The following is a 26,959-nucleotide window of genomic DNA, read 5'->3' as shown; positions in this document are numbered from 1 at the left end:
CTATCCGAGCGAGACGTGATTTCGATGCCGTATGCCTTATGCAATAATCCTTGTCTGTACGGATACTTCGGTCAACTATGCCAAGAAAGTCCGCATCTCTGCGTCTATCATACCTTCCTCTTGAGTTGCTAATACCACGTTGAGTTGTCAATTTGACTGATTTACCGGTCATAAACAATGCTCGTGACCTCCGAAACCGAGACCGACGCTGCGGAGATTGACACTAGCTATCTGCAAAGAGTTGGAGTTGCCATTGGCATCAGTCACCATGGTTTGATCGTGAATCTATGATTTATGGCTTCTTGAATGTGACTTTGATCGGAATTGCCAAAAAGTCCCGCGATGCTCGTTTGTGAAGCTACCTGTTGACTTAAAAGGCTCTCTCATTTCTTCTGTTTTGTTTCACCTAAGTCTCCACAACCATCCACCATTCCAGTCATTTGAAGTTTTGTTCTTGTCCAAAATGACACCCCTTAGCCCTAAAGCCCTTTGCCTTGGTCTGTTGCTGGCCCTTCCAGTCTTCGCAATTCCGGGTGAGTTCTTTTACTCCTAGTTGTCACGAGGCAATCTCCGAGGATCACCTGCCGCTGACCATGTGACGGTGATAGTTCAGCAGAGTGACTTGGGAGTTGCAGAAGCTGCAAAGACCAAGAGGCTTCTGGGATACACCTATCAAGCCCTAGATGGCGACGCTACTGAGAAAGATGCCGCGGCCAACGACAAGATTAAGCGGCTTCTAGGATACACTTACCAAGCTCTGGATGGGGAAGATACCCAGACCGATGAAGCAACCAGTGAAAAGGCTAAGCGGCTTCTGGGGTACACTTACCAGGCCCTTGATGGAGAAGAGTCTCAGGCGGATGCAGCAACCAAAGAGAACGTTAAGCGTCTTTTAGGGTACACCTACCACGCTCTTGATGGCGAAGACACTGAGAAAGAGACCGCAACCAAGAACGAGGCTAAACGGCTTCTGGGATATACTTACCAGGCGCTGGATGGCGACGCAAACGAGGCCGACTCGGCGAAGAAGGTCGAGACCGACTGAGACGCGTGAGGAACACAGTTGATTATGCGTCAGTGATAAAGCACTCGGAAGTACTCGCCGGCAAGAAGGTGGTAAATGTTAGCCAGCTTAGACGAGAATTGATAGCCTTTACCTATCCAATCTGCCCCGCCACCGCCAGTCTTTATAATTCTAACGTGCTTGGTAACAGGAGTGTGTTGATACAAGCTTGATTGATTTACGCGACGCCAGTATTTCTTGAAACAGCGTAAATAAGCGAGGAGGTAGGCAAGGCATACGTTGGGTGAGTCGAGTTTGTATTTCGTGGCAGGAGTTTCAGTCACTATTGCATTCTGAATGGGTTACTGCTTGCCACCCATTGCGAATCACTTATCTTGTGAGAGTGCTGTCCAAAGAGTGATGGAGTCGGGCGATTCACAGGTATCCTAGGTCGGAGGATGAATTCCGCCAGCAGCAAAACATCTGCCATTACGGCAGGAAGTGAAAGACGGATGAGTCCGGAAACACAAGAGGGGAAGCAGTCTAAGAAAATAAAGTTAGTTAGGTTCGCTTTCGGTTTTACGGGGGTTAAAAACTGCATAAACCCGTTCAGTCTATCCTTAATTGGCTCTCAGACCCGTTATTTAAGCACAAGACTTGCAACTTGGCAGCATCTCAGTTCCACAATTATCAGTCCTCTTTTGCGGGTAGCTCCTGCGGGATTACACCTTACAAAGCCAAGCATTCAGTAAGCAAAGCGAGAATCATCGATATGAGGCGCAAATGTTTGACGTGGATAGTTGCGCCTTTCACGAGAGACGAGGAGTTGTGCACGATAAGAGCTACGATATCTACATGTAGATCACACCCCCGCATGATCAACCAATGAGACTAAGTGCTGCCGGGTGGTTGATCAAATCTTGGAACTCTCCTTTCCGAGGCGAACTGACGAATCTTCTCAAAGTCCCGACACGTATGCTGCGTCATGAAGTCAGGCTCCGGGAGTGTGCTTGGGTCGTTCGGATCCGGAATAACATGATCATTGCCAGGCCTGATGTTGCCCGTCAAGGGCGTCACATCCGCCCTGCACATGATGGACAACCTGAAAGATTCTATGCAGTGATCTATCCCGGCGTGAGCTTCTGAGGAAGACCGAAACGCAAGTTGTGGTTTATCAAGGCTTACCTATGTGCTCCCGGTAGTAAACATGCCTCCATGCAGCATCATCCTCGTGACCAGGAGGGGCGAGTTCGTAATGATCAGGCCAAGTGTACTTTCGAAAGATGTTCTATGTTTATCGTGTGATGTCAATCTAGAGTTCAGATCAGAATGAATAGGATTGTATTTCTTACCAAACAGTGAAGTTGATGGAAAACCTCGAATATGTATTTGACACCGTTTGGATCCTGGTCGTAACTGTAGCCCCAGGCTGTGTCCATAACTTCAGACTTGTTGATCCGACGAAGGTCTTCTCGGTCCATTCGCATCAAGTATAAGTCCTGGTCGGAAATCAGATCCCAAGCGTCGTCTAGCTCTTGGCTTGGAGGCGCACGGTAGGGAGACGGCGCTCTGAAGTCGGAGGGAAACATGGTCCGGTAGTAATTGACGGCTTCTAAGCCAGGTGCTACCGGGCTGTTTAGCAAACATTGCCCTGGTTCTCATCATATGCAGTTGAAGCACACAAATCAGGAGAAATTACACTTACACCATGGAGAAAGGCGCTTTCCACAGTCCTCCAAACTCATGGAAGCTCGCCCAACAAAGAAGGCCGCAACTCCAACCAACAGAAAAGACAAAAGCGTCAACACAAGCATTCCTCGGCGCTGAAAACCTTCCGCCAATTGGCGAAAAGTCGATTGTGACTCTATAGGCAAACGGCCGCCGAGCAAGCCTGCATTTTCCTCGAGAGATCCAGCATCTGACGTGAGTGGGGTGTAATCACAATCTTTGTGCTTTTCCATCGTTTCGAATATATCGCAAGCTGCACACACAAAAATGATCAAGAGAGGCTGCTGGATGTAGGAAGGGATGAAGAACAGTTTTACAAAATGACAGGATGACAGATTCGTCCCAGCTACACAAAAGTGAGAGGCGCAACCGTTTCTGCATCTCCATCCATGTAGAAGACCTCTTCCCTGGTAGAGTCGAAGCCACCGTTGAAGATGATCGTTGGTCTTGACGTGTCGCTTTTGTCCGGTTGCATGATCGTTGTCGGCAGTGTCGTTCCTTCATACGGTATCTTGACCTTCTCCGTCCGGTATGGCATGAGTTCTGTAGCGGAGTAAAATGCCTCGGCACTCAATTTCATGAGCTCTTTGGACAACTTGTCCTCAAATACATTGTCTCGTCGGTAGAACTCTGCCGTTCTGTAATAGTTCGAAGCGCGTAGAAACGCAGACTGTGCACCGCGTCGGTTGTCCTTGGCCAGGCTCGTCTTTGCAGTCTCAACAGCGCGGTCGCCGGCTAGCTTCCATTCTCGCAGCCAGCTGTCTTCGTCTTTTGATGGAATGCGAGAGCAAATGGAAATAACTTCAGCCAGCTCTGCGCCACCGCAGTAGGCATAGCTGGCAGCTCGAAGAGCTTCATAGGCGAAGGACTCGTTGTCAGGGAAGAAGTATTTGTGTAGAGGTGCCATGATAAAAAATGATAAAATTCGCTCAGTGTGAAGAGTATTCCTTGATTTAATTCATCAGCCACTCACACATTTTGCCCTTTTTATGGTGTTTGGTGCGAACTTACAAGAAGCTGCTCTTGGGACTGGCAGGGGGTGATGTCCGCTCCATCTCCGTCCCCATTCCCGCCCTTACCTCCGTCTCCGTCTCCGCTTTAGCGCCCTCTCTTGCCGGCCGTCGCATCCGAACAACGATCTGCGTCAAGGATTGCATACCTGAACATGGCTTAGTAATTCTACGTCGTGACTGGCGCGGAAATATGCCCCGGAGCAACGGAAAACTGCGCGAATGCTCGTCATAATTAATTCAAGGAAATCGAAACCCGACAACTTCGCGATTGAGTCATATTGTGCCCCAAACCATGCAAACAATGCAACTGAGATGAGTCGAATTAACACTTTTTGCGAATTCTAAACACAGTTACTGTACTAGATGTTTCAACAGCGTTACTTCACCAAGTCACATAAGCCAATATGTCACCAGAAGAAGGCCACTTTCTGGTCGATTGGGACGACGGCGATAACGACCCATTATGTCCAAGAAGTTACGGCAAGCTAAGAAAATGGTTGATCACCGTGGTAGTTTCGGTTATGGGGCTTTGCGTGTAAGATCTACAATGAGCGTGTCCCATGGCTCTGCGTCGCTGCTGACATTGAAAAGCACTTGTGCGAGTTCTATATACACTTCAACATACGCCAACTTGGAAGCCGAGTTTCACAACTCTAGAATCGTATCGACTTTAGGCTTGTCAACGTTCGTCCTCGGCCTTGCGTTAGGGCCGATGATGTTCAGTCCCCTGAGCGAGTTCTACGGGCGAAGGCCAATCTATCTCGTCTCGTCGACGTGCCACCTTCTCTTCCTGATCCCTCAAGCTACAGCGAAAGACATCATCACACTGGTCGTTCTCCGCTTCTTGGACGGTTTTTCGGGGAGTGCGTTCCAGGCCGTGTCTGCTGGGACGGTCCGCGATTTGTTTTCAGACGATGAACTGCAGGCGCCTATGCTTTTGTTTTCGATCTGTCCGTTCATCGGACCCAGCCTGGGGCCGTTGGTCGGCGGGTTCGTCAACTACTACACTGGGTGGCGCTGGACGTTTTACGTGCTGATAATCTGGTCCTTCGTGCTAGAGTTGGGCATCGTGTTTCTGGTTCCAGAGACGTACCGTAAGATTGACTTTCGCTCTTGAAAGCGGCCCAACTGACATATGCGCGATAGATCCCATTCTCTTGAGAAACAAGGCTCGCAAGCTTCGTAAAGAAACCGGGGATGGCCGCTGGAGAGCAGCTTCAGAGACGCATTCCAAATCCGTGCTTCGGGCAGTCGGACTCTCACTCTTGCGACCCATTCAGCTTCTGGTATTTGAGCCAATGTGTCTGTCTCTGTGCCTCTTCTCGGCATTGCTCCTTGGCATACTCTACCTCTTCTTCGGGGCTTTCCCCCTCGTATTTAGGGAGACATACGGCTTCAATCTGTACCAGATAGGGCTCAGCTTTTTGGGTATCCTGGTTGGTATGTTGCTTGGCCTTTCCACTGATCCGGTGTGGTCTAGAGTCAGGGTACGACTCATCTTGAAGAACAAGGGCCAAAGTGAAAATGCGGACAGCAGCGAGCCCGAGTTCCGACTTCCTCCCGCAATGTTTGGCTCTGTCCTAGTGCCTGCGGGTATTTTCATGTTTGGTTGGTCGATGTATCCTTGGGTGCACTGGATTGTTCCGATCATTGGGACAGCACTGTTTGGAGCGGGGTGAGTACATCGTCGCATGTGTGTGCATCCTAATGAGTAGTCTGGCCTAATGAGTTGCTCTGTGATAGGAACATTCTTCTCTTCACTGGAATCTGGACCTTCCTCGTGAGTAGCACAACATAAGAGGAGCCACAACATGAACAAAAGCGATTAACCGCTTCTAATAGGTGGAGGCATATCCTAGGTATGCTGCCAGCGCGCTCGCTGCCAATTCTTTCGTCCGCTGCACTGCGGCTGGTACGTCTCCCCTCAAAAGGTTCAAAGCTTGGAAATACGGCGAACTGAGATCTTGATAGCTGCATTCCCGCTCTTTGGAAACCAAATGTATGTGGCCCTCGGGTTCCAATGGGCATCATCACTCCTTGGCTTCTTGGCTACGGGAATGATGGTGTTTCCTTATTTGTTCTTCAGATATGGAAAGGCGATCAGGAGAAGGAGCAAGTTCGCTGATGCCTCAAGCCCATTTTGAAGCATTTCCATGCATCATCGCGGTATGAAGATCAAGTCGCAAGCAAGATTAGACGGACGGGTTACACATATGACTCATATGAGAACAACCTATACATGTGGAGAGGCGGATGAGGTCATGAGACTTTGAGAAGGCATTGCAAGGGGCAGCTTATGTCTCAGGATTTAAAGATAGAGAGACCAAAGGGCCGGAGTCGATTTCACTAGAACTCGTCAGGACGTAATAGAGATAATTTTGACTATTCCTGGAACGTCTATAAATACAGCCCTCTCTTTGCATTCGCCATCGATTACCGGGAACTCCAGCCCAAACTGGGCTGGGCTTCCGCTTGGTTTCTCTGCATGCTGGGTACTTGGATCGCAAACTGACATGCGTCATCAGTTAATAAAAGAATCCCGAAGGCCGATGCATGGTTTCAGACGTGATTCTATTCCCCCGACTATCAGAGCCAGAATACCGTAAGAATGACAGAAACAGCCTCCAACAATTTAGCTTCGCTATCGACAGATGGCCTACGAAACCGAAATCATCTCGAGTTTCAACCTGGCCACGACAGGCTGCGTAGCAAAGTTCAAAGCGTGAAGAGTGATTGGCTTGCTACATCAGAGACGCCTCTGATGGCACCAATATATGTTTATCTCTGCACGATAAAAGATTAAAGAACCTAAACCAGAGTGATCTTTGATGCCTCGACTATCCTACACGTCCAAGGCCTAACTTCCGAAACCAATGTTGAGTGGTTCTGTGGCACGGCACCTCTCCCGCGGGGCATTTAATCCACTTTGCGCGAGCAGTGCAGTCACTTCAGCGACGATTTCGAAGCCTCCGGGTCGTCATTCTGCAATCTCAGGTTTTAGAAGACAGGGTTTTGTGTCAAGCCGACTCTGGAACGCAGTGTGGATGGTGTACATCACCTACCGGTCTTCCACTACCTTGAGAAATCATGCTGTCTCCCTTCCGTGCCGTTAGCAGAGTATTCAATTCAAATACCAGGAAACGAGACGCAATCATCGAGCGAAACATGACTTCGGGCTCATCGAACTACGCAGGAGTTGAACACTTTACGGCTGTTGATGTCCATCCAGCTAGGTTCCGACAAACCGAAGACATAATCAAACCCGCTGATCTTTGCTGCAAGATTACGGGAAGGTCGAAACTTGTTCCTTATATACAGGAAGACCTTGGTAAATCTGTTTCTCCACGGTTCTGAACATCATTGTAGACATTGACGAAACCAGCCTAAAGGCTCACGCCGGCTCAACGGATATAGATTAGAAAACCTCGGGCTCCCATGACAGTTCAGGCGAAGAGAATCTCTGGTCGTATCCACACCGTTGATATTGTCACGCGCCATCAAGGTCTTCCTAGCCCATCCGCCGTGCTCAGAAGCAAGACGACAAGTGGCAAAAGCTCCATCAACGGACAGCAACATAGCTTGTTAGCACCTGCCAGCTGAGACTTCGAGGTGGTTTACAATTGCAATCTACAAACATGCCCCATGGCCTAGCACAAAGACATCAACGTGGTGACCCGGACGTGACCCGACTGGCCCGTCTTGGGATCACACACGTGGCGCGACAATGAGCCCAGATGCCTGCCGCCGAGACCGAAAATCGTAAAACATAATTGCTTTTTGTCTCGGTCACAGTCCAGGACCAGGTCCTCCCGAGGGTTCCTCAACCTTGAGCAATGCCTGCGATGAATGTTTAGAGGCCCCCGGGATTGGGAGTAGCTATATCAAAAGAGACCAAATCTAATTCAAGTTACATGGCATTCGAGATGTCACCGACCCAGCTCGCCTAGGTTCAAGGATCCCGCGCCCGGCGAGCTGGTTCCTGGGAATGAGACGTACAGAATGGAAAACGAGGCGGCGGTGTGGGCTCCGAAGCGCGACCACATGGCGGATCCCCGGCTTCTCCTTGGATGATCCAAAGAGGTCAATGCAGCCCTGTGCGGCCCCTCCGAGTCGAGTGATCGTCCTGTGTGGAACGGGGCAAGGGGAAAAGGAGGCAAGTCGAGTCTTCGGTTGCCGGCACATGTGATCGTATAATTGGGATGGAGAGTTCCACGACATGACGCCTTCGTCACCGAGAGCATGGATTCGGCAAAGGCTCAATTTGACGTTCTTGCGGTGAGTGCAAGGTGTGCCCCCAGGTTTCAGAACGATCGCCAGGGGCAGTGAAATTCAGGAACGGTGGCGGCATTGAATCAGCTCCGCCATGCCGGCAGTCCGGGGAAGGAGACACGGTTTCCGGCAGAGCCTCCAAGCTAGTAGACTAGGTTTTGTTTCCCAACTCGTGAGCCCTGTTGAATATTGCGAATGTCTATCCAGGAACGAATGAGGCCTGCACGATGCAGGGGTTGAGCAAGCTCGGAACACATGGGTTTGAACCTACGGGAGAAAAGCAATGCAGCCTTTGAAATGTGATTAGCTGTCAGTAAAACAAAAAGAAAGAGTCCACGACACGGGGAGACTCGAGGTAAAAGTCGATAAGAGGGATATGAACCGGCCCGGGCGATGCTGTGACGCCCTGGGGTGGCTTTCGCGGCTCAGCTTGTCAAGACGCCAGAAGCACGCCATATTGTCAAGAATCAAGGGCGAGTCGGCGGGTGGTAGATTTAGAGACGATACATCGGACTGAGTGAGCCGTCGTTGTGGATAGTCTGCGGAGGGATCTTGTGCCCGGGCCATTCGACCGATGACACAGATTCGCGCGGGTCCCAGAGATGTAGCACACTGCATCGCATGCAGACGCATCCAACAAGTCTTGGTCAGTGACTTTCGCAGCCCACGGGCAGAAGAAGCAACAGCCATGAGGGGCCGCTGGGGTTGACTGAGTTGCTGCTGGCCTTGGATTGAAGATAAGATCAAGTCAGATGTGGCCGAGTGGGATGTCGTCTGTGGATTGGGCCGCTCTGAGGCGCTCTGGGGAGCACGTTGTTGGATGATTGGCGACGGCGGGCCCGTGGAAGTTCTGATGAACGGATTGAGCCAGGGGCTTGGCGCAAGCTTGTTGCTGCCAGGTATTGCAGCGGACGGGCAGACGGGACCTGGAGCCTCTCGGAGTCTGCAATGATTAGCATATGGGATAGACAATTTTTGAGACGTGTCAGAAAAGCGACTTGCGTCTGGCTTAGACCGTGGATAGACGCTCCGTCCCGTCTCGACTGCCTTTGGCGGGGAAACTATTCCGCAGACCGACGAAACAGGGAGGGAGGGTGTTGATTCGAGGCGAGCGACGGGGGGTTTGGGATGTGGATGTGAACCTTGCTGATTTGACCCAGGATTGATAGATTAGAAGAGAAGACCAATGGCGCCGACGGGGCTGGTAGCGGCCTCATTTTCAGCGTTGAGCCGTTGACCGGTTCTGACGACGACGTCTGTGTCACTGTGCGATCTGATGCCGTGGAACAATGGCGACAGTCGTGGGTTCGACAGTTCGTTATCGAGACGACAGCTGTATGGCCAGCAAAAAGGGGCGACGTGGTGATGAGGTGGTCATGCGAGCTTGCAGCTGTCTGTCTAACCGAGCCAACTTGTCTATTGTTTGATCGTGACAGTTGGCGTTGCGTGGTAGTTTGGTTGCTCGTTTGCCGGCTTGCTCGACATGGCTCGAAGATGGCACCATCTGTCATCTGGAGAGAACGAATGGATGGAACGGTCTGGCGAGTGGGTGTGTTGCACCGGCACGCTTCTCGGAGGTGCACCGTTGGCATATCTGGGAGCCCACCCGCCAGAGAGTGGGCGTAGGGTTGGGCCGCTCCGAGGAGTTGCACCGGTGTATTTCTTGGGAGACATCAGGGGGTTCGGCAAGAAGAACGGTCAAGGACGCGCTCGAAGAGCGACCATTCCGAGGCCTCCTTTGCAGGAGAGACGGGCGAATGAGAGGCGACTTGGATGACCGGCCGAACAGGCCGACATTCGCGGTGGCCGTCCAAGGTCGTTTTCGGTTCGCCCAGTGGCATTTTGCCAATGGAATTCCCATCTGATAGATGGCAATCCAATGGTCAAGACATGGGGGTCTTTGGTATTTGGGACGAGCCTGTAAAATGGACAGAAGGAACAACGTGCCGGGGCAAGAGTTTCGGAATCAACGGGCGGACGCTTTGTCGCGTCGGCTCAGAGACATTGCTGGAATGGAATGGAGTGTCTGTCTGGGTGAGTCCGTTTCTCGGGGTGCACGTATTTTGCGGTCTGAGTCGGGGGTCGAGCTAGAGAGCTAGATACCGGGGAAGGGGACGGCGAGCATCCGCAGCAGCGCCATGACGATGCTTACATCATGGCGGAAAGTATGGGTAACTCGAGTGCCGTCGCGATGCGGTGCAAGCTTGGAGCCAAGGGGCGTGGTGATGATCTGGGGCCGGGAATTAGGTAATGCGGTGCCTCGTGACCTGCGGGTTGGCTGTACGCACCCAACAAACGAAGAGGCTACGTACGTCGGACAGGCAAGATGCAGGCAAGCAGAGGTCAGCCGGATAAGATTCCCAATGGCTGAGGGATGGGTTCTGGGTTCTCCAACGGTTTGGTGCGGGCGAGGGGTTGGAGGGGTCGAGCCAAGGCCCAAGACCCAAGACGCAAGGCGCGACAACCTTGAGGGAAGCCGGAAAGAGACTGCAGGCTAGGAGTGCCCTGACATTGGCGAATGAATCCAGGGCAAATGGGGCGAGTTGGAGCAAATTTGGGGCGATATCGAAGCTCCGGGAGCCAAGTTAGCAGTCCCGTGGCCGGCGTGAGACGGTACCAGCGGGGTTTGGACGAAAGGGCTGCCGGGATGGTAGCACGCCGTGGTTTTTGGTGGTGGGAGGAGCTGGGATTGCGCAGGGGCGTCCGCAGCGATGGGAGCCCGGGAAACGGGGGCGGTCCATGTTTCGACGTCCAGTGCCTTCTTTGCAGGTGCTGCTAAACGTCTGTTGCTGTATCGTCGAGGATAGGATCGGCTGTCGCTCTCGAGCGTGTGCGCGCGCTTATTCGTATTGGTGGTGGCCGGGCAGTGCCTGGACGAAGGCGCCTAGGTTGGTGGTGGAAGCAATCAGTCCATAACGTGCGGTTGAATGTGAAAGTGGTTGAGAATTGATGGTATCGATGGTTGGAGTAGTGCCCATGAGGGTTGTAGTAGGTACCTTACCCTTACCTGTGTAGGTAACTGCCATGAATCAGAAATTGGGTTGGTAGCCGGTGCCGGCGAGGGTGGACCGGAATCTTACCTTCCATTGGGTGCTCAACTCAACGTAAACTTGCCTAGCAGCTACCTTAGGCGACTGACGGTGAGGAGGAAGATTCAATGAGACAGGAAACGTAATTGCACAGACGGTGAGGGCGAATGGCGCTGACTGCAGCAATGGAAGCGACCGGGCAGAGCGGGTGAAGTGTTGTTTTCCATCTATCTACCTGATCCAGTGTGCGCCTTCCTGATGATTCCAATGTCATTGTTTCCTCCCCGCAGGTCTCCAGATGCCACTGCTTCCTACACGTGGGAGGGGGCCAAAGAGGTATGGTCATAGGGCGCACAAAGTATCTCTCGCGCAGATGGAGCTGGAGAGGTACTTTGAGCCGGTGTGTCGGCGATTGCAACTGACCCCTCAAGCAGGTGCAGCGGTATCTCTTGCCTGGGCATGGTCATATGCCCACCCCACCCCACTTCAATATCTTGTGGTGAGGAAAGGAAAGCACGAAGCAGCAACTTAGCGCGCCCTCTGCCTTCCAGATGTGGCCCCAAAAGATTCCACCCGTTTTCGATGATAAGTGCACCTGCAACACCTGAGATAAAGTCAAAGGTACTCCCACATAGAAATTTGGCAGTGAGGCTACTTGTCAGCTGAAATTGGCTCCCTTGCTGCACACAGATCTGCCCCTCTATCGCGCTTGCTCAGTCGCACATTTCTCGACTCAAGATTAGCACTGCGGATCCATCATCGACAGCAAGATCCATCATCCAGCAGCACCTCTGTGCTTTTCTGCGGTCATTACCGCAACCCGGCACCAGCATCAGCACCAGCACCTGCGCTGCACTGCACCTGCACTGCATCTGTACCTGTTGGTGGTCTTCTATCCATACACGCCTCCCGTCCCCTTCATCCTCCTCCTCCTCCGCCGTCTCCAAGGAACTCTACGCAGTACAGATCACAGATACAGAGTAACTCACAGTCAGTCCTTGTCCTGTCCCCGTTCGTGGTGGTTCCCCCCGTTCCCCGTCCGTCGCACCGCACACCTCCCGCAGTGCAGTGTGAGGCACACCAACACTCGAACCGAGCCTAACCTAATCCCAGGGCAGACAGACCAGGGTACGGCGTACTGCGTACCCCGTCCCGCCCGTGCTGCTTGCCCGCTACCTAGGTACCTACCGTACCCGGTGGAGTGGAGGCCCCCTATCGCTTCCCTCTTTCTTTCCTCGCCTTCTGTCGCCTTACCTCACCCAACTCGCTTTTCCCACCTACCTTCTCACCACCTTCGTCTACCTTACCTAGGTATTCCGCCTACGGATAGTATTCGCCTGCTTGTCACTCACTCCCATTACCACCACCCACTGGCGGGAACTGTGACGTTTCTTTCTCTCATTCTCGCACCTTGCTCTCGCCTCCCACACTTTCTTCCCCCCCTCCTCTACCTCCCGCACGCCGCTCTCTATCCCTACGATTCCCCTTTCACGCCCCAAATCAACCGGCGACCAATCCTCCATCACGAATCGACTACTGCCAGATGTTTTCCTCATGTCCAGCCCGCCTCGCAACCCCGAAAATGCCGCACCCGCGACCCTGGTGAGCCCCGCGCATTCGTCTTCATCTCCCGTGCCCGCCACAGAGCCCGACGCCGCCCTCGACGTCCTGAACACCAAGACACCCGCCGCGACTCCCAGTCAACCCCCCAGTCTTAATCTACCCCAGTCTGGCCCTGTCCCCGATCCTGCTCATGCTCATGCTCCTCCTCTGCCTCCTGCTCCCGCTCCCGCTGCCGCCGCAGATCCTGAAGCCCAGCTTGTCACCGCCGCCGCTGCTGGTGTTGTAGCAGCCCAACAAGAAGCACAACAACAACATCAAGCCCCGGCTCAAGCCCTTCCTCTTCTTCAAGACACACCCCCAGCCCAGCCTGCAGATCCACCCCCTGCCACGGCCGCTGTCACCCAGCACTCGCAGGATGTCTCGAGCCATGTCGACCCGAATATTAAAAAGCCCCGAGGCCCTGCCGCCCTCCCGAGGCAGTCCGGTCCGTCCTTGCTAACCCAAGCCCTTGCCTCAGCCCGTGGCATTCCTTCGAGAACCCATTCCCATAACGACCAGCCCTCGTCTCAACTCTCGACTCGCTCCCTTCCCTCTCCCACCGCCGACTCTGCTCCTCCTTCCAACCCAGCTTCATCATCTGCTGGCCTGGATCCCCTCGCCCTCGACAACCGCCATGTTCTCTCCCACAACGGCCAGGGCGCTTCTGTAGCTCCGAGAAGTGCTCCCCAGCCCGGCTTCGTCGCCCCTGTCGCCGCCGCCGCCCCTGCTCCCATCACCACCGACTCTACCCCCGCCGCCGCCGACATGGAGATCATGACATCCCCCACCTACGACATGGCTAGCTTCCAGGGCATCAGAGCTATGCTCTTGGACCACCGCGACTTTCTGAGGAGCACGCGATCGCGGGGCCGAGGGACGTCTTTGGAAAGGGTTGACAGGGACTCCAGGGTACACCAAGGACTGCGAAAAAATCGGGCACACTCGCACTCCACTAGCCCGGAAGGCTCGCTCACAACATCCGTTGCCCAGCTGGATCAGAGATTGCACGAAAACTCCGACACCGACACCCGACCCAAGAAGCTAGAGCAGCGCTTCTCCATGGGCCCCGAAAAGATATGGTCCATTGGTTCGAGCGAGGCTATCGACGGCCAGGAGGATGGCCAGGTGGAGAAGTCGGTCCACGAGGCCATGATTGGCGCCGAACCCAATGCTCGCAGTCGCAAGGCGAGTTATAGCTTGCGTTTTTTTAGAGAGGGGCTGCCGAAGGAGGAGAAGACGCGTAGGAAAGACACGCGCCAGGCCCCACCGCGAGACAAGATATCCCCGAGCCAGGAGGCTCAACCGCTCTCAGCCGACATTGCTGTTGAAGACTTTGCTGCCAAGTCGGTCAGCACGAACCCTACACCTTCGCCCAGGATCCTCGAGAAGAAGGATTGGCTCCCCAAGCAGTTGGAACGGGTCAAAACCTTCCCTCTACAGTCGCCTCAAGCGGGCGAAACTCCTATCCTGACCGACTCGCCCACACAGGATTACTTTGGTCTGCGAAAGGTCAACGGCGACATCTTCCACAAGGTAGACTCGGACGGTTCTCTTCAGGTGACACTGGAGGAAAGCAACTTGCATGAGGAATTGTCCCCCACAGATGTTCCAGAGCCGCGTCAGACCGAAGATCGTCGTCCATCCGACAGTAGCGAACACGGAGAAAGTCACGAGGAGGGTGATGAGTCCAGTGAGGAGAAGATCTCTTCTGCTGTCTTTGTGCCCCATCCAGGCCTCGAGGAAGCTGCGGAGCGCGAGAGGGACATCTCCAAGCCCAAGACACCAGGGAACCGTACCGCCTCCAGGGCAGAGGACTTCCACCCATGGCTGGTGAAGGCCGACGAGCCTGAACCGGAAGAGGAATCATCCCCCGACCAACCTCCCGACACTCCGACCCACAAGCCCAAGCCCAAGCGCTTGCCCGGAGCGCCAAACGTCGCCCTTCGCGAGGTACAGCCCGGAAACGTCGAAGACATCGCAGTTGACGACGAGCCGGAGCCTCCCACTCCGAAGCAACTACCCACGAACTTTGAGGACCATGCCCATCACCATCAGGAGGAGGACAAGGAGCCTCTCGAGGCGATTGAACTTATTCCCTACAAACACCAAGTCGGCGGCCACACAACGCTCTGGCGCTTCTCCAAGAGAGCCGTGTGCAAGCAGCTCAACAACAGGGAGAACGAGTTTTACGAAAAGGTTGAGCAGCACCACCGTGACTTGCTGACCTTCCTGCCTCGGTATGATTTGGTGCCCAAATTTATAACCCCAAGCCGCTAACAAGTCCACAGATACATCGGTGTATTGAATGTTACGTTCCACAAGCAGCCCAGGCGCAAATCCACACACAAGCGCGAGGACATTGGTTTGCTACAGCGCAAGCCTACGGGCCTCAGCGAGAGCAGCGCAGTTGTTGCTACCGAGCAGTCCAAGTCCAATGGCTCCAGCGGTGCCGCCTCTGCAACTGCGAACGGCACTGCGCAAAGCAACCCCGAGCACCGCCGTATCATCAGTCAATCACTGGCCTCTGCACCAGTGCCCATCCCGACAGTCACGTTCGATGACAATTGGCACATCTTACCGCGGAATCTCTTCCAGCCTACGCCGCCTCCGACGACTATGCCGGCGCGCGGTCGTAGCACGTCATCTTCTGGCCTCCCGGACAACTATGAGCAGAGCACAATGGCTTCCCCGACGAGACCTAGTTTGGACGACCGCCACGCCAACAGCTGGGGAGCTACCACTGTTAACAAGCGTCTGCGGAACGAGGTGTTCAACGACGCATTTCTGAAACAGCCAATCCCAATTCACAAGCACCGCCGTCCCCATCAAAAGTCAATGGCTTTCCGGAAGCAACCCACCCTGAGGCCTACCAACTCTGTTCCTGATCTGGTTCGGAGACAGGAACCCATGGCCTCAGAGGGCCACGCACCTCACAACTCTAGCCCGCTACGCCCCAGTAGCTCCTCGCCCCCGAGTTCAAGCATTGCAATCGAGCACCCCGCCCATTTGGAGCCTACGGAGGCCGAGGACAGCGACGTGAAGGACGTGACTGGCACGAGTGCGCCGGAGCCGGAGACGCTGGCGGACAAGGTCATTGCTCAGAAGAAAAAGCGTCGTTACTCTGGAACTGGGCTTCGCCGGAAACCACGGACTGTCACGGAATCTAGAGGAAACCTGAAATACTGGGAAGAGGCAGATGACGCTGGCTACAGAGGCGAAGACGAAGGACAATCTGGATCCGTCACCAATTCCCAAGTGAATTCGCCGATGATTGAACCTCCGACGCCGAATGGTGCGAACTCGGTTGATCCTGCCAAGGAAATGAGTCTTCCCGCAGCCGCGGAAAGACCCCAGTCCGAGGTTCCGATCGAGGCGGAGCATTCGACGTACGCATCGACCGTACCGTCAGAAGTGCCGAGTCCGACGCAAGAGTTCCGCAAGATTCCGCGGCCCGTGAACCCCAAAGAAGCACAGACCCAGCGAAACTCTCGTGTTGAATACTTCCTCCTATTGGAGGACCTCACTGCGGGCATGAAACGGCCCTGCATCATGGATCTCAAGATGGGCACCCGGCAGTACGGTGTCGAGGCCACGCCCAAGAAGAAGAAATCACAGCAGGGCAAATGTGCCAGGACCACCTCGCGTGAACTTGGAGTGCGCGTGTGTGGCCTCCAGGTCTGGGATGTCAAGAGCCAGAGCTATGTCTTCAAAGACAAGTACTTTGGGCGCGACCTCAAGGCCGGACAGGAGTTCCAAGACGCACTGACGCGGTTCCTGTACGACGGCGTGGATTACTCTAGCATTCTCCGGCACATCCCCACAATCCTGCACAAGCTCGACAAGCTCGAGTCTATTGTGCGGAACCTGGACGGCTATCGTTTCTACGCCGCCAGTCTCCTCATGTTCTACGACGGGGACACAACAGAAGGAAACGAATACGATACGGTGGTTGACGATTCTACCACCGACTTTGCGACTGATACGGAGGAGACATCGGCCATGCGCGAGAAGCGCAAGCGCAAGAACAAGCGCGAGATCGACTTCAAGATTGCCGACTTTGCCAACAGCCTGACCAAGGGCGACCTGGCAGAAGGCAAGCCGTGTCCGCCGCAGCACCCCAACGAGCCCGACCGCGGCTTCCTCCGGGGTTTGCGTACGTTGAAGAAGTACTTCCTCAAAATCCAGCGAGACATCCGGGCCGACATGGGCCTGGATCACATGGGACGGAACAACAGAATGGATGTCGACATGGATATCGACATGGACCTCGACCACATCTCTGACGAGGAGGGGTCTGTCAGCGAGTAAATGAATGAACAGTGCGTGTCTTCTTTCATGTTGATAGCTATGGGTTTTTGTGTGGACGATGGGCTCATGTTTTGCGCGGAGGAACGGCACGGCACGATGGAGTAAGGAATGGCATTTCGACAACATACCCGGCATAGGTTTGGCGTCACGTTACAGACTTCAAGGCAACTGATGTGTTTTCTTCGCTTCTCTTTCGCTCCTTGAGGCATTGATGGGCTGTTGCATGTGCTCTTGAATGATGATGAAATGGGCCTGCGAGGTGCCTGGTCGTTCAGTTTTTATGCTGCTGCTTCAGATGGGGTGTCATTTAGATGTTAGACAAAATGGAAGATGAGTTGTTCTAGAAAGCCTGCCCTCTACCGTGGATAAACTTTATTGGGGATGCGTTTGGATCCCCTCTGGCGTGCCGGAACCCGAAAGACGCGCCACGTTATGTAAGCCTGCACGGGGAATTTGAAGTATATCTCGGTAGCACACCCACGACGACCCCCCTTGCTTTCCCCAGATCGTGTCACAGCTTTCCTTTTTCATCTCATGTTTATTTGACGAACTTGATCAGTGCTTCTTCGCCCTTCATCCACAACGCCAAGACATTTTGTTTGCGGGGATAGTCAGGTATAATTGGCGACATATCACAGAAAGCGAGAAGCGAGAAACTACGACAATGGGCACCGTCCTCTCGGCCCTGCGGTCCGTCGCAAAAGGCGCCACCGCCGTGGTGAAGCTCCTCGCGGACCTGAACAGACAGTACCAAGCGCTCCTTACGCGCGTCAACGCGCCGCCGGGGTTGCCGTACGAGAAGCCCAGCGCGCCGTACTGGCTGGACGATCCGCCGTTTCCGGAGCTTGTGGATGTGCGGAGCGAGGTGATGCCTGGCGAGGCGGACGTGGTGGTCATTGGCAGCGGGATCACGGCTGCGGCTGTCGTGTGGGGGCTGCTTTTTGGCGGCGGCAAGGAGGAGGAGGGGAAGAAGGTGCCGAGGGTTGTGGTGTTGGAGGCGCGGGAGCTGTGCGCCGGCGCGACGGGGCGGAATGGCGGACATGTGAAGGCGAGCCCGCACGAGCTGTTCCCGCGGCTGGCAAGGGTGTTTGGGAAGGAGAGGGCGCGGGAGTTGGTTAGGTTCACGTTGCGGACGGCGGGGCTTGTGGGGGAGGTTGGCACGGGAAGGGAGGTGGCGGAGTATAGAGACGTCGAGACGGTGGATTTCTTCCTGGACGAGGCGTCGTTTGAGGGCGCGAAGAAGGAGGTTGTTGAGTTGAAGGTGGCGGTTCCGGAGTTTGCGATACGGGTTGTGGAGAGGGAGGATGCGAGGACGGAGTTTGGGGTGGAAGGGGGCCATGTGTTTGGGGCGCTGGTGTATGAGGCGGGCGCGCTGTGGCCGTACCGGATGGTAGCGAGCTGTTGGCGGGAGATGCTTGATACGGCCGGGGGGAGGGTGAGCATCGAGACGCGGACGGCGGTGGAGGGGATCGAGATGGAGGGCGGCACGGAGAGGAGGCCGTATGTGGTCCGGACGGGGCGCGGGGATGTGCGGGCGCGGCATGTGGTGCACGCGACGAACGCGCACGCGTCGCAGTTCCTGCCCGGGCTGAGGGGGAAGATGGCGGGCGTGAAGGCGCACATGTCGGCGCAGAAGCCCGGGGGCAGGTTCGCGTGGCGGGACGGGAGGAGGTCGTGGAGCGTGTTATATGGAAGTGGCATGTTTGACTACGTCACGCAGCGGCCGAACGGGGACGTGATGCTGGGCGGGGGATTTGCGCGCAGTCTGGGGCAGGGGGTGGATATGGTGGGCGTGTACGAGGACGGGAGCACGGAGGGGCTGACGGTTGCGCATGTCGGGGGCGTGATGGGGGCTGTGTTTGGGGATGCGTGGGATGGGAGGGTGGAGAGGGTCTGGAGCGGGATTATTGGGGTGACGGGGGATATGGCGCCGTTTGTTGGGCGGGTGCCGGAGGGGATCTCGGGGAGGAAGAAGAGGGGGAAGGGGATGATGGCGAAGAAGCCCGTGAAGGAGGTTGAGGAGGAGGACGGGGGCTGGATGGGAGCGGAGGCCGGGGAGTGGGTGAGCGCCGGGTATAGCGGCGACGGCATGGTGTGGGCCTGGGGGTGCGGCACGGCGCTCGGGGTGATGATCTCGGGGCGGGAGGGGGAGAGTCTCGAGAAGGGACCTGGGTTTGCTGGAGGTCGGCTGGAGGAGTGGTTCCCGAGGGATTTGGTCATTACCGAGGCGAGGGTCCGCAAGGCTGATTTGAGCAACTTATTAGATGAGTTGATGTGAAGAGTTGTATATGAATAAAATATGAAGGCTTGAAGTTAGTAGTCTGGAGATTGTGCAGACTAGATTGCGGGCAAGATGCAAGAGTTGCTGAAGACTATCAATATCGTCTATGACACAGAACGTTCTATCAAATGAAATTTCCAACAACCCTCTCCTGCCATCGCAACTCAGCCTTGATTTCCTGACGTTATGAACGACATTGCCTTCGTCGAAACTGCACCAGACTAAATGACATCCCGCCTCTCCATCTGCTGCATAAATGCACCTATCAACATGCTCAATCTGCCGCGTCGAAACACGTGCCGAATTCCCCTTACCCACGCAACCGCGCAAAAAAAACAAAACCAAAAAAGATCGTCGTACCCGCTGCAAGCATCCCACACAGGGGTCTTCCAACAGGGGTTCGTCAGCGGAAGTATCTTTGTACCCCTCCTCCCATCGTGGAGCTCCTCCCTTCCGCTTCCCACTGAGCTGAAAGGCGCCCGCTGCGGGGTAGCTAAACGCGATGACGTCCCAGTAAGCTTTCCCTCTTTCTGTTTCTTCACAGCACCTACCAAGCAACCCACTTCCGTGTAAGAGTTTCTATCGGCGACCGACCCGAGCTCTTTTTTTTTTTACTTAGGTAGCTACGGATACTGCGCATGCCCACCGGCGTTTGAATCACCTCACACACCTTGTCCTTCTTGAGCTCCATTGCGGGTCGATACGTCCAACTAATCACTCACACTTCTTCAGCCGCAGTTTTTTCAAATCCCTAGTGCCCGCGGGAAACTCCTCTTGGCGATACCCTTGATAAACGGTCTCATTGTCTCCTCTTATCGTGTCACCAGCGCCCTTTCCCCACGCCTTAAAACCCGAAGCAAGCCGCCGCCGCCCATCACGCCATCATCGTGAACCCGTGATAATTATACCCAAACCCAACATCCGTCCGTCCCGTCCCCTGAATCCAGGAACAACGACTAGACTAGCTCCAACCCATCCCCCAAACCACCACAAATCTCGATACTAGTCGCATCCCCCCATTAACCACCACAACCACAATGCCTCAAATCCGCCTCGCGACCTCCTCCCCCGCCACCGCCCCCACGACCCCGCTCACCCTCGCCCTCATCGACCGCCTCGCCCGCCGCGCCTCCTCCCACGGCGCCGACCTCCTCCTCCTCCCCGAGGCCTTCATCGGCGGCTACCCCCGCGGCGCAGACTTCGGCTGCAAAATCGGCTCCCGCCTGCCCTCCGGCCGCGACGCCTTCCTCGACTACTTCGCCAACGCCGCCGACCTCGGCGACACCGTCGGCGACAGCGGCGCCGGCGCCGGCACCGCCTGGCTCAACAAGACCCTCCCCGCGCAGTTCCCCGACCCCGAAAGCAAGGGCTACACCCGCGGCGACGGCTCGCGCGAGGAGCTCGAGCGCATCGCCGCCCAGACGGGCGTCTTCCTCGTCGTCGGCCTGATCGAGAAGGCCGGCGGCAGCCTCTACTGCGCCGTCGTCTACGTCTGCCCGCGCAGCGGCATGCTCGGCAAGCGGCGCAAGGTGATGCCCACCGCGACGGAGCGCCTCATCTGGTCGCAGGGCTCGCCCGCCACGCTCAAGGCCGTCTCGACCGTCATCAAGGGCGTGCGCCTCAACCTCGCCGCCGCCATCTGCTGGGAGAGCTACATGCCGCTGCTGCGCCAGGCGCTCTACGCGCAGAACGTCAACCTCTACCTCGCGCCGACCGCCGACGGCCGCGACACGTGGCTGCCGCTGATGCGCACCGTCGCGTGCGAGGGGCGGTGCTTCGTCGTGTCGTCGAATATGGCCGTGCGGCCCCCGCCCGCTTCGTCGACGGAAGCTGCGGTGGAGGATGCCGAGGTGAGGGATGCGGAGGTGTACCCCGCGCGCGCGAGGCGGAACTCGTGCCTGACGGAGGACGGCAACGAGATCGCCCTGCCTGCTGATGGCACGACCGCCGCGAAGAGCACCACCTCGACGGCCACGAGCCCCTCCCGCCGGCGGAGGAAGAGCGTCATCGTCGAGGACGGCAACGAGATCGTGCTCAGCTGCGACGCCGAGGACAACAACGCCAACGCCACCAACGGCGCCGGCACGACGACGACCAACGGCACGACGGCCAAGAAGCAGCAGCAGCAGGCGGCGCTGAAGAGCGAGGATTGGATCTCGCGCGGCGGATCGTGCATCGTAGGGCCGTTCGGCGACGTGCTCGCGGGCCCGCAGTGGGAGGACGACGAGGGCATCATCTACTCCGACGTCGACTTTGAGGACTGCATCCGCGGGCGGCTGGATATCGACACCGCGGGCAGCTACTCGCGCAATGATTCCTTCAAGTTTTCCGTCGAGGGGCTGGATCTCGATCCTTTGCCATACTAAGAAAAACACAAATCAGGCAGGTGTTCCCCCTTTCGGATACGACTTGTGAGCGACATGAGCAAAGTAGTCAAAAGTATGAACTGTTTCACTCGTAATGCATGTATTCTTGATGCGCAGGTCCACGGCTAGACTGCGTGTGAGCCCCCGTGGTAGTGATATATCCATGATCCCGTCCATAAACCGATGCCTCCGTTCCACCCAATGATGGCTGCCGCCCAGATATCCCCGGTCCAATTTCATTAGTGCAAAATTTGTTCGTCAAGAGTGCCTCGATCGTGTCGCCTCACCGATCCTCGCCTGCCTTTGGCCGGCTCGTTCCCTCTTCTCTGTCGTCTGTGTCGCCGATCTCGGAGGCTTCCCGCGGGCTCGTCAAGGGGCTGGCCACGCCGCCAATGCTCCCACTGATGCTGTCCGACCTGCCGTGGCCCAACAGGCCGCTCCGCACGCTCGCTCCGTCGCCGGCGCCGCTCTGCTTCGCATAAAAACTGTTGCGCTCGCCGGGCAAGGCGGGGGCAATGCCCGTGGCCGAGTAGATGCTGGTGCGCTCGGCGTTAGCGATACGTGAGCTGCTCTGGTGGATGCCTGGGGTGGTCGGCATGCCCGCACCCTCCCCGATGTTGGCGCTGAGGATGCTCAAAGGCAAGCTTTCGCGGCTGCCGCCCCATAATGACGAAGGCGCCAGGGCGCGGACGGAGGCATCAGTATCGAGCGAACGACGGCGACGGCGCTTCGACGACGAGGCCAAGGTGATGATGGATGCATTATCGGTAAGGAGGTTGTTGGCCGTGGCTGTGGTGTACGTCGCTGGGTGGCCCGGACCCTGGTTTGATGGCGCCAAGTGGGCTGGAATGGCGGAAGCGGGCGATGCAGTCGGGAAGGGCTGGTTGAAGTGTATCGAATGGGTATGGCCCTGGTGAGAGGTGTGGTTGGTGTTGGTGGTCGGGTTTGTAGGCACGTGGGTGCCGCCGTTTGCTGGCATGGATTGTATGGTGGTGAGAGTGGTCGTCAGGGATCGCACTGACGGAGCCGGTGACGAGAAGGTGCTGTCGCCTCCCCTGCGTGACTCTACGCCCCCAACCGTCCGACTTGTTCCCGCAACCGAGGGGGCGTGGTGAGATGGGGCGACGACAGAATGCGCGCCATCGTAGTCTGTCGAAATCGTGGGGGCCATGGATCGGCCGCCAGCGGTGGGCGGGGCGCCGCTGTTATCGGATGATACGCGCGACTCTCGCTCGACTGATGTTGCGCTGCCGCTGAGGGCTGTGGAAAAGGAGTAGGAGCTGGTCTCGACATCGACATCGGCATGGCTGGTCGAGGCTACGCGGCCTGACTGGGGGTATGGATTGTTGTTCTTGGGGGCGCGGCGGAACTTTGCCTGTTGGCGCTTGGAGCTGGGTAGACGAACACCACCGCCATCGCTTGACGAAGAGCTCTTGAAGTTGGTGAGTTTCTTGACCCAGGTGGAAAAGGGACGGCGGCGACCCGCACGATCGGCACGATCTAGCATGGTGTCAGTTTCTGGATAGCCAGAGCGATTGGCGATGCGGCGCAAGTGAGAAAGTCGGCGAGGCATTGGACCGTGGGCAAATGGTTGCGGCGGCGAGAAGCGTAGGGAAAGGTGCTTAGTTACCGTGGGGTGGCAGCACAGCCTCAGTCGTAGCCATTCGGAAGCGTGTGACTTTTTTTCTTGGTGTTGTCGAGCCGGTGGTTGTGAAAAGAGTGGTTTGCAAGAAAAGCACTATCAGCGGTGACTCGCTCGTATCGCAGTCGTCGCAGGAGGGGGAAATGGCGAGGCGAAGCGTGAAAGTTCGGATGTCGTCGAGAGAAAGGAGTCGAGCGAATGTCGAGAGCGAAGGCGGCAACGATGGTCGGTGAAGAGTCGGGTTCGGAGATGAAGAAGCGACCGTGGTGGAGGACGGGGAATGGTGTGTAGGAGAGGAATGTGGTCGTCGGGCTAGATTTCGCGGGCAATGTGGACAACGGAAATGGAGCAGGAGCAAAGAATGGGAATGGGGAAGGAGGAGGACAGAAATGGGATGGGAAAGGCGAAAAAGGCTTGGCAGAATTGTTGGAAGGCAAAGGCGAGCGGAGCGGTCGATTGCCTGGGTTGGAAGCGAATTGGGACGACTGCACGCTGGACACCGTGGAAGGGCTGGGCTGGACGGGGCGGGGACACTGCCCTGGAGCGTGGCCGCGGTGCAGCGCCCTGTCCCCAGCAGTCTCCACTACGATCCACGGCGGCCCCGGCCAGTGCCCGTTCGACAGTCATGGACTGCCCGAGGTGGTGTTGCTGCCCGTCCAACCAGGCGTCTACCACTGTTAGGTACCTCCTGCCTTAGGTAAGCCCAAGGCATCTTGGGCATGGAATGGAAGCCAGCCCAGTGTGTTTTATTTCAGGCACCCTTAGCTGCAACAGAAGCCGGGAAGCGCCCAACTGACCTCTGAAACTGGTGTGCGCCGGTCGGGTGTGGTGCCTACTTTACGTGTGGTGGTCCAGTGCGAGCGTCTCCCTCCACTGTCAGTGGGCTGGCATCACTCCACTGCAAGGTCCCCCAGGACGTGGACCCCTACTGCCAGCACTCCATCCACCTGTGCGAACCGTCACTGGCTGTGCTGCGCGAGGTCAATATCCAGCGCAATCAGGCTGCATTATGTCATCACTGCTTGCTGCTGCCGTGCTCTCATCCGAAGTGTGATGTCACCGTCCTCAAACGATTCAATCCTACCTGCCCGGGGTAGGTAGGTTTGTCCTTCCCAGCATCGTTGACTGTGCGATATCCTGGTGCAGCCATGACAGCTGCGTATCCGGACGCACACAGCGGAATACGAGATGGTGTAAGAGATAAGATAGACAGTCATTCGTGCGAATACGTACTGAATCCCCTAACCCATCCAATGCACAACGGATACGGATACAGGCATCACATGTAAGACATTGGATGGCCATGTCAGCCACAGTACTCAACATCAGACGGCAGGTTGAGGCACCAACAGCGGATTACAACCTCTCGTCGTCTTTCTTCGTGTCGTTACCACCAAGGCACCCTACCCAAACCTTACTGGCCTTAAGTTGTCCTGCCTCAAATAGGTTTCCAGCCTTCCGAGACTGCTAGACTCCAACTGGTACGCTACAATCTGCTAGCTTCACCTTGCCCTCCAGTTTACCTGCTGGCGCGATCGAATGGTCAAAGCTCTCAGCTCAGTTCTCAGACACCTGCAACACCTAGTTACCACTTTCGAACTCTCAGACTCGCATGGCGTTGATTTGAGCGACTAGCTGAACTGTAAGAAAGTAGGTACGGAGGCAGAGTGGCAGTGGCATGTCGCCCGCTTACCTGAGCATCTGGTAGGCCTTTCAGATTGACTGACTGTGCTGCCTGGCCAGCAGAAGTTGCTGCCCTGTGAGTGGCTCATTCTCGTTCAGCCCAGCCACACCTGAAGTGCCGTGGCTGGGCCATTGGGCAGCTGGCACCCGCTCTTATCGTTATCGCCTTCCGTCGAATTGTGACGTCTCACTTACAATCTCGCCCAGCAGCGACATCCACCGGCCCTTTTTGGATGAAGGAGCAAACCAACACTTCCAAACGTACCCAACAACCAACTCCCACGTGCATCGCGGTGAGCTTGCTCGATCCAAGGCACTTCGTCATGGCGCCTCGAGCCCACAGCCGCCATCATGTCCATTAAGCCGCTGCCTGAGGACGTCATCCGCCGCATCAGTTCCTCAGCAACCATCACCTCTCTCGACGCTGTTGTCTGCGGCCTTATCAAGAACTCATTCGATGCAGGCGCAACCAGGATCAACATCACCGTCGACTACTCTCGGGGCAACTGCACAGTCGAAGATGATGGGCTTGGAATCCTGCCAATCGAATTTCGGGAGGCTGGCGGACTAGGCAAACTGTACCGTAAGTCTTGCCGCACTGACGCTCCCGTTCAATCTTCGTTTGACGCATTTTTAGACACATCTAGACACTCCCCTGAGAGCGAGGCCCACGGCGCCAGCGGCAACTTCCTCGCCTCGCTTGCCGCCTTGTCTCTGCTTTCCATCACCTCTCATCACCATTTGCACAACTCGCAAAACTCTCTGACGCTTCATAACGCCAAAGTCTTGGCACGCAACGTCCCTGCCTTACCGGAACAGCGCCTCCTTGCCTTTGCCCATGGAACTCAAGTCATCGTTAGGGACCTTTTCGGTTCTATGGCCGTCAGAGTCAAGCAGAGAGCCGTGGCCGCTGAGAAAGCTGCCGTCGACAAGAAATGGTCCCGCCTGGTTCACGACCTCGCCGCTCTCCTGCTGGCATGGCCGTCGCCTGTTGCCCTCTATGCCCGAGACACACTCCACAATAATGAGATACGCTTCAAGCCCACCTCAACGTCAATTAAAACGGCAAAATTCAATCTCCTTGGCCACTCATCATTGATTTTGGCCCAGTCAGGCCTTTCCGGTGGCTTGGATCATGTCTCATGGATCCCAATCGGGGCCACAAGAGGGAAGCTAACCATTGATGGGTGTATCTCGTTGAGTCCAGTGGCAACTCGCAGAGCCCAGTTTATCAGCTTTGGTGTTCACCCCGTGGCTAACGAACACGGCACCAATGTCTTGTATACCGAAGTCAATCGCGTCTTTGTCAACTCCGGTTTTGCGATTGAAGAAGACGTAGACATGTCACTGGACCAGGACGAACTACTGGTGAGCCTCAAAGGTCTCGCTGACAGGAACGTTCGACCGAAGAGGGGCTTGGATCGTTGGCCCATGTTCCACTTCCGAATCTCTTCGTCATCGGGAGTGCGGCCTCTTTTGACTTCCTCTTTCGAAGACCTCCTAGAGGAACGCAACCGGACACTATCAGACATGATTGGCTTGCTCAAGCTGGTTTGTCACGAGTTCCTGAAGAAATATCACTTCCGCCCTCATAAGTTCAATGATTCTTTGCGACGACCGGGTTATGAAGGAAAGGACGAAGTTGCTCAATCATCTGGCAGGCCCGGTAAACGGTCGAGGCCTGTGTCAATGGCATCAATCCGCTCAAATTCCGCCACTCCTACCTCAAGACCAGACTCACCGTTTGATCTCTGGCAACGAGTCAAAGCAGGGCAAGCATCGGCGGCCACTTCCAAGTCCGGGCGATCCACACCGATATCGTCTACAGCAAGTCCACTAGCGACAGCAGTGTCGTCCGTAAACGAGGAAGAGGAGCAAGACTTACAACCAAGCTTGCGCTTTCTCGATGATTCAGGCAACGTTTTGCGCAGACCTTTCGAAGATGTGCCTTTTCTCGCTTCACCAAAAAAGGCCGCGCTTCCGGACTTTAAAGGGGTGCTGTCAAAATGGGAGAACCCTGTCTTCGAGCCGGTTC

The 26,959-nt window shown here is 55.8% G+C and overlaps 6 protein-coding genes across 6 annotated transcripts; 4 read left to right on the top strand and 2 right to left on the bottom strand.

Annotated features, from left to right (window-relative positions):
• Nucleotides 1-463: 463 nt before the first annotated feature.
• On the top strand, nucleotides 464-1,045 carry COL26b_006749 (uncharacterized protein; the record flags this gene model as incomplete). The annotated part of the gene is made up of 2 exons (XM_053179561.1): nucleotides 464-533; nucleotides 609-1,045. 2 exons carry the CDS (start codon nucleotides 464-466, stop codon nucleotides 1,043-1,045), a joined length of 507 nt encoding a protein of 168 aa, XP_053036506.1.
• Nucleotides 1,046-3,077: 2,032 nt separating this feature from the next.
• Nucleotides 3,078-3,638, bottom strand: COL26b_006748 (uncharacterized protein; the record flags this gene model as incomplete). The annotated part of the gene is made up of 1 exon (XM_053179560.1): nucleotides 3,078-3,638. One exon carries the CDS (start codon nucleotides 3,636-3,638, stop codon nucleotides 3,078-3,080), a length of 561 nt encoding a protein of 186 aa, XP_053036505.1.
• An 8,958-nt stretch (nucleotides 3,639-12,596) lies between these two features.
• COL26b_006747 (uncharacterized protein) lies at nucleotides 12,597-16,952 on the top strand (the record flags this gene model as incomplete). Its single annotated transcript, XM_053179559.1, has 2 exons — nucleotides 12,597-14,881; nucleotides 14,933-16,952. The coding sequence occupies 2 exons, from the start codon at nucleotides 12,597-12,599 to the stop codon at nucleotides 16,950-16,952; spliced, it is 4,305 nt and encodes a 1,434-aa protein (XP_053036504.1).
• A 3,318-nt stretch (nucleotides 16,953-20,270) lies between these two features.
• COL26b_006746 (uncharacterized protein) lies at nucleotides 20,271-21,599 on the top strand (the record flags this gene model as incomplete). The annotated part of the gene is made up of 1 exon (XM_053179558.1): nucleotides 20,271-21,599. The coding sequence occupies one exon, from the start codon at nucleotides 20,271-20,273 to the stop codon at nucleotides 21,597-21,599; it is 1,329 nt and encodes a 442-aa protein (XP_053036503.1).
• A 283-nt stretch (nucleotides 21,600-21,882) lies between these two features.
• On the bottom strand, nucleotides 21,883-23,106 carry COL26b_006745 (uncharacterized protein; the record flags this gene model as incomplete). Its single annotated transcript, XM_053179557.1, has 1 exon — nucleotides 21,883-23,106. One exon carries the CDS (start codon nucleotides 23,104-23,106, stop codon nucleotides 21,883-21,885), a length of 1,224 nt encoding a protein of 407 aa, XP_053036502.1.
• A 2,169-nt stretch (nucleotides 23,107-25,275) lies between these two features.
• COL26b_006744 (uncharacterized protein) lies at nucleotides 25,276-26,458 on the top strand (the record flags this gene model as incomplete). The annotated part of the gene is made up of 4 exons (XM_053179556.1): nucleotides 25,276-25,507; nucleotides 25,562-25,976; nucleotides 26,145-26,292; nucleotides 26,429-26,458. The coding sequence occupies 4 exons, from the start codon at nucleotides 25,276-25,278 to the stop codon at nucleotides 26,456-26,458; spliced, it is 825 nt and encodes a 274-aa protein (XP_053036501.1).
• Nucleotides 26,459-26,959: the final 501 nt, after the last annotated feature.

This window comes from Colletotrichum chrysophilum, assembly GCF_026319265.1.
Source record: "Colletotrichum chrysophilum strain AFK26 chromosome Unknown scaffold_51, whole genome shotgun sequence".
Lineage (NCBI taxonomy): Eukaryota > Fungi > Ascomycota > Sordariomycetes > Glomerellales > Glomerellaceae > Colletotrichum > Colletotrichum chrysophilum.
This window is presented reverse-complemented; position numbering and strand designations above follow the sequence as displayed.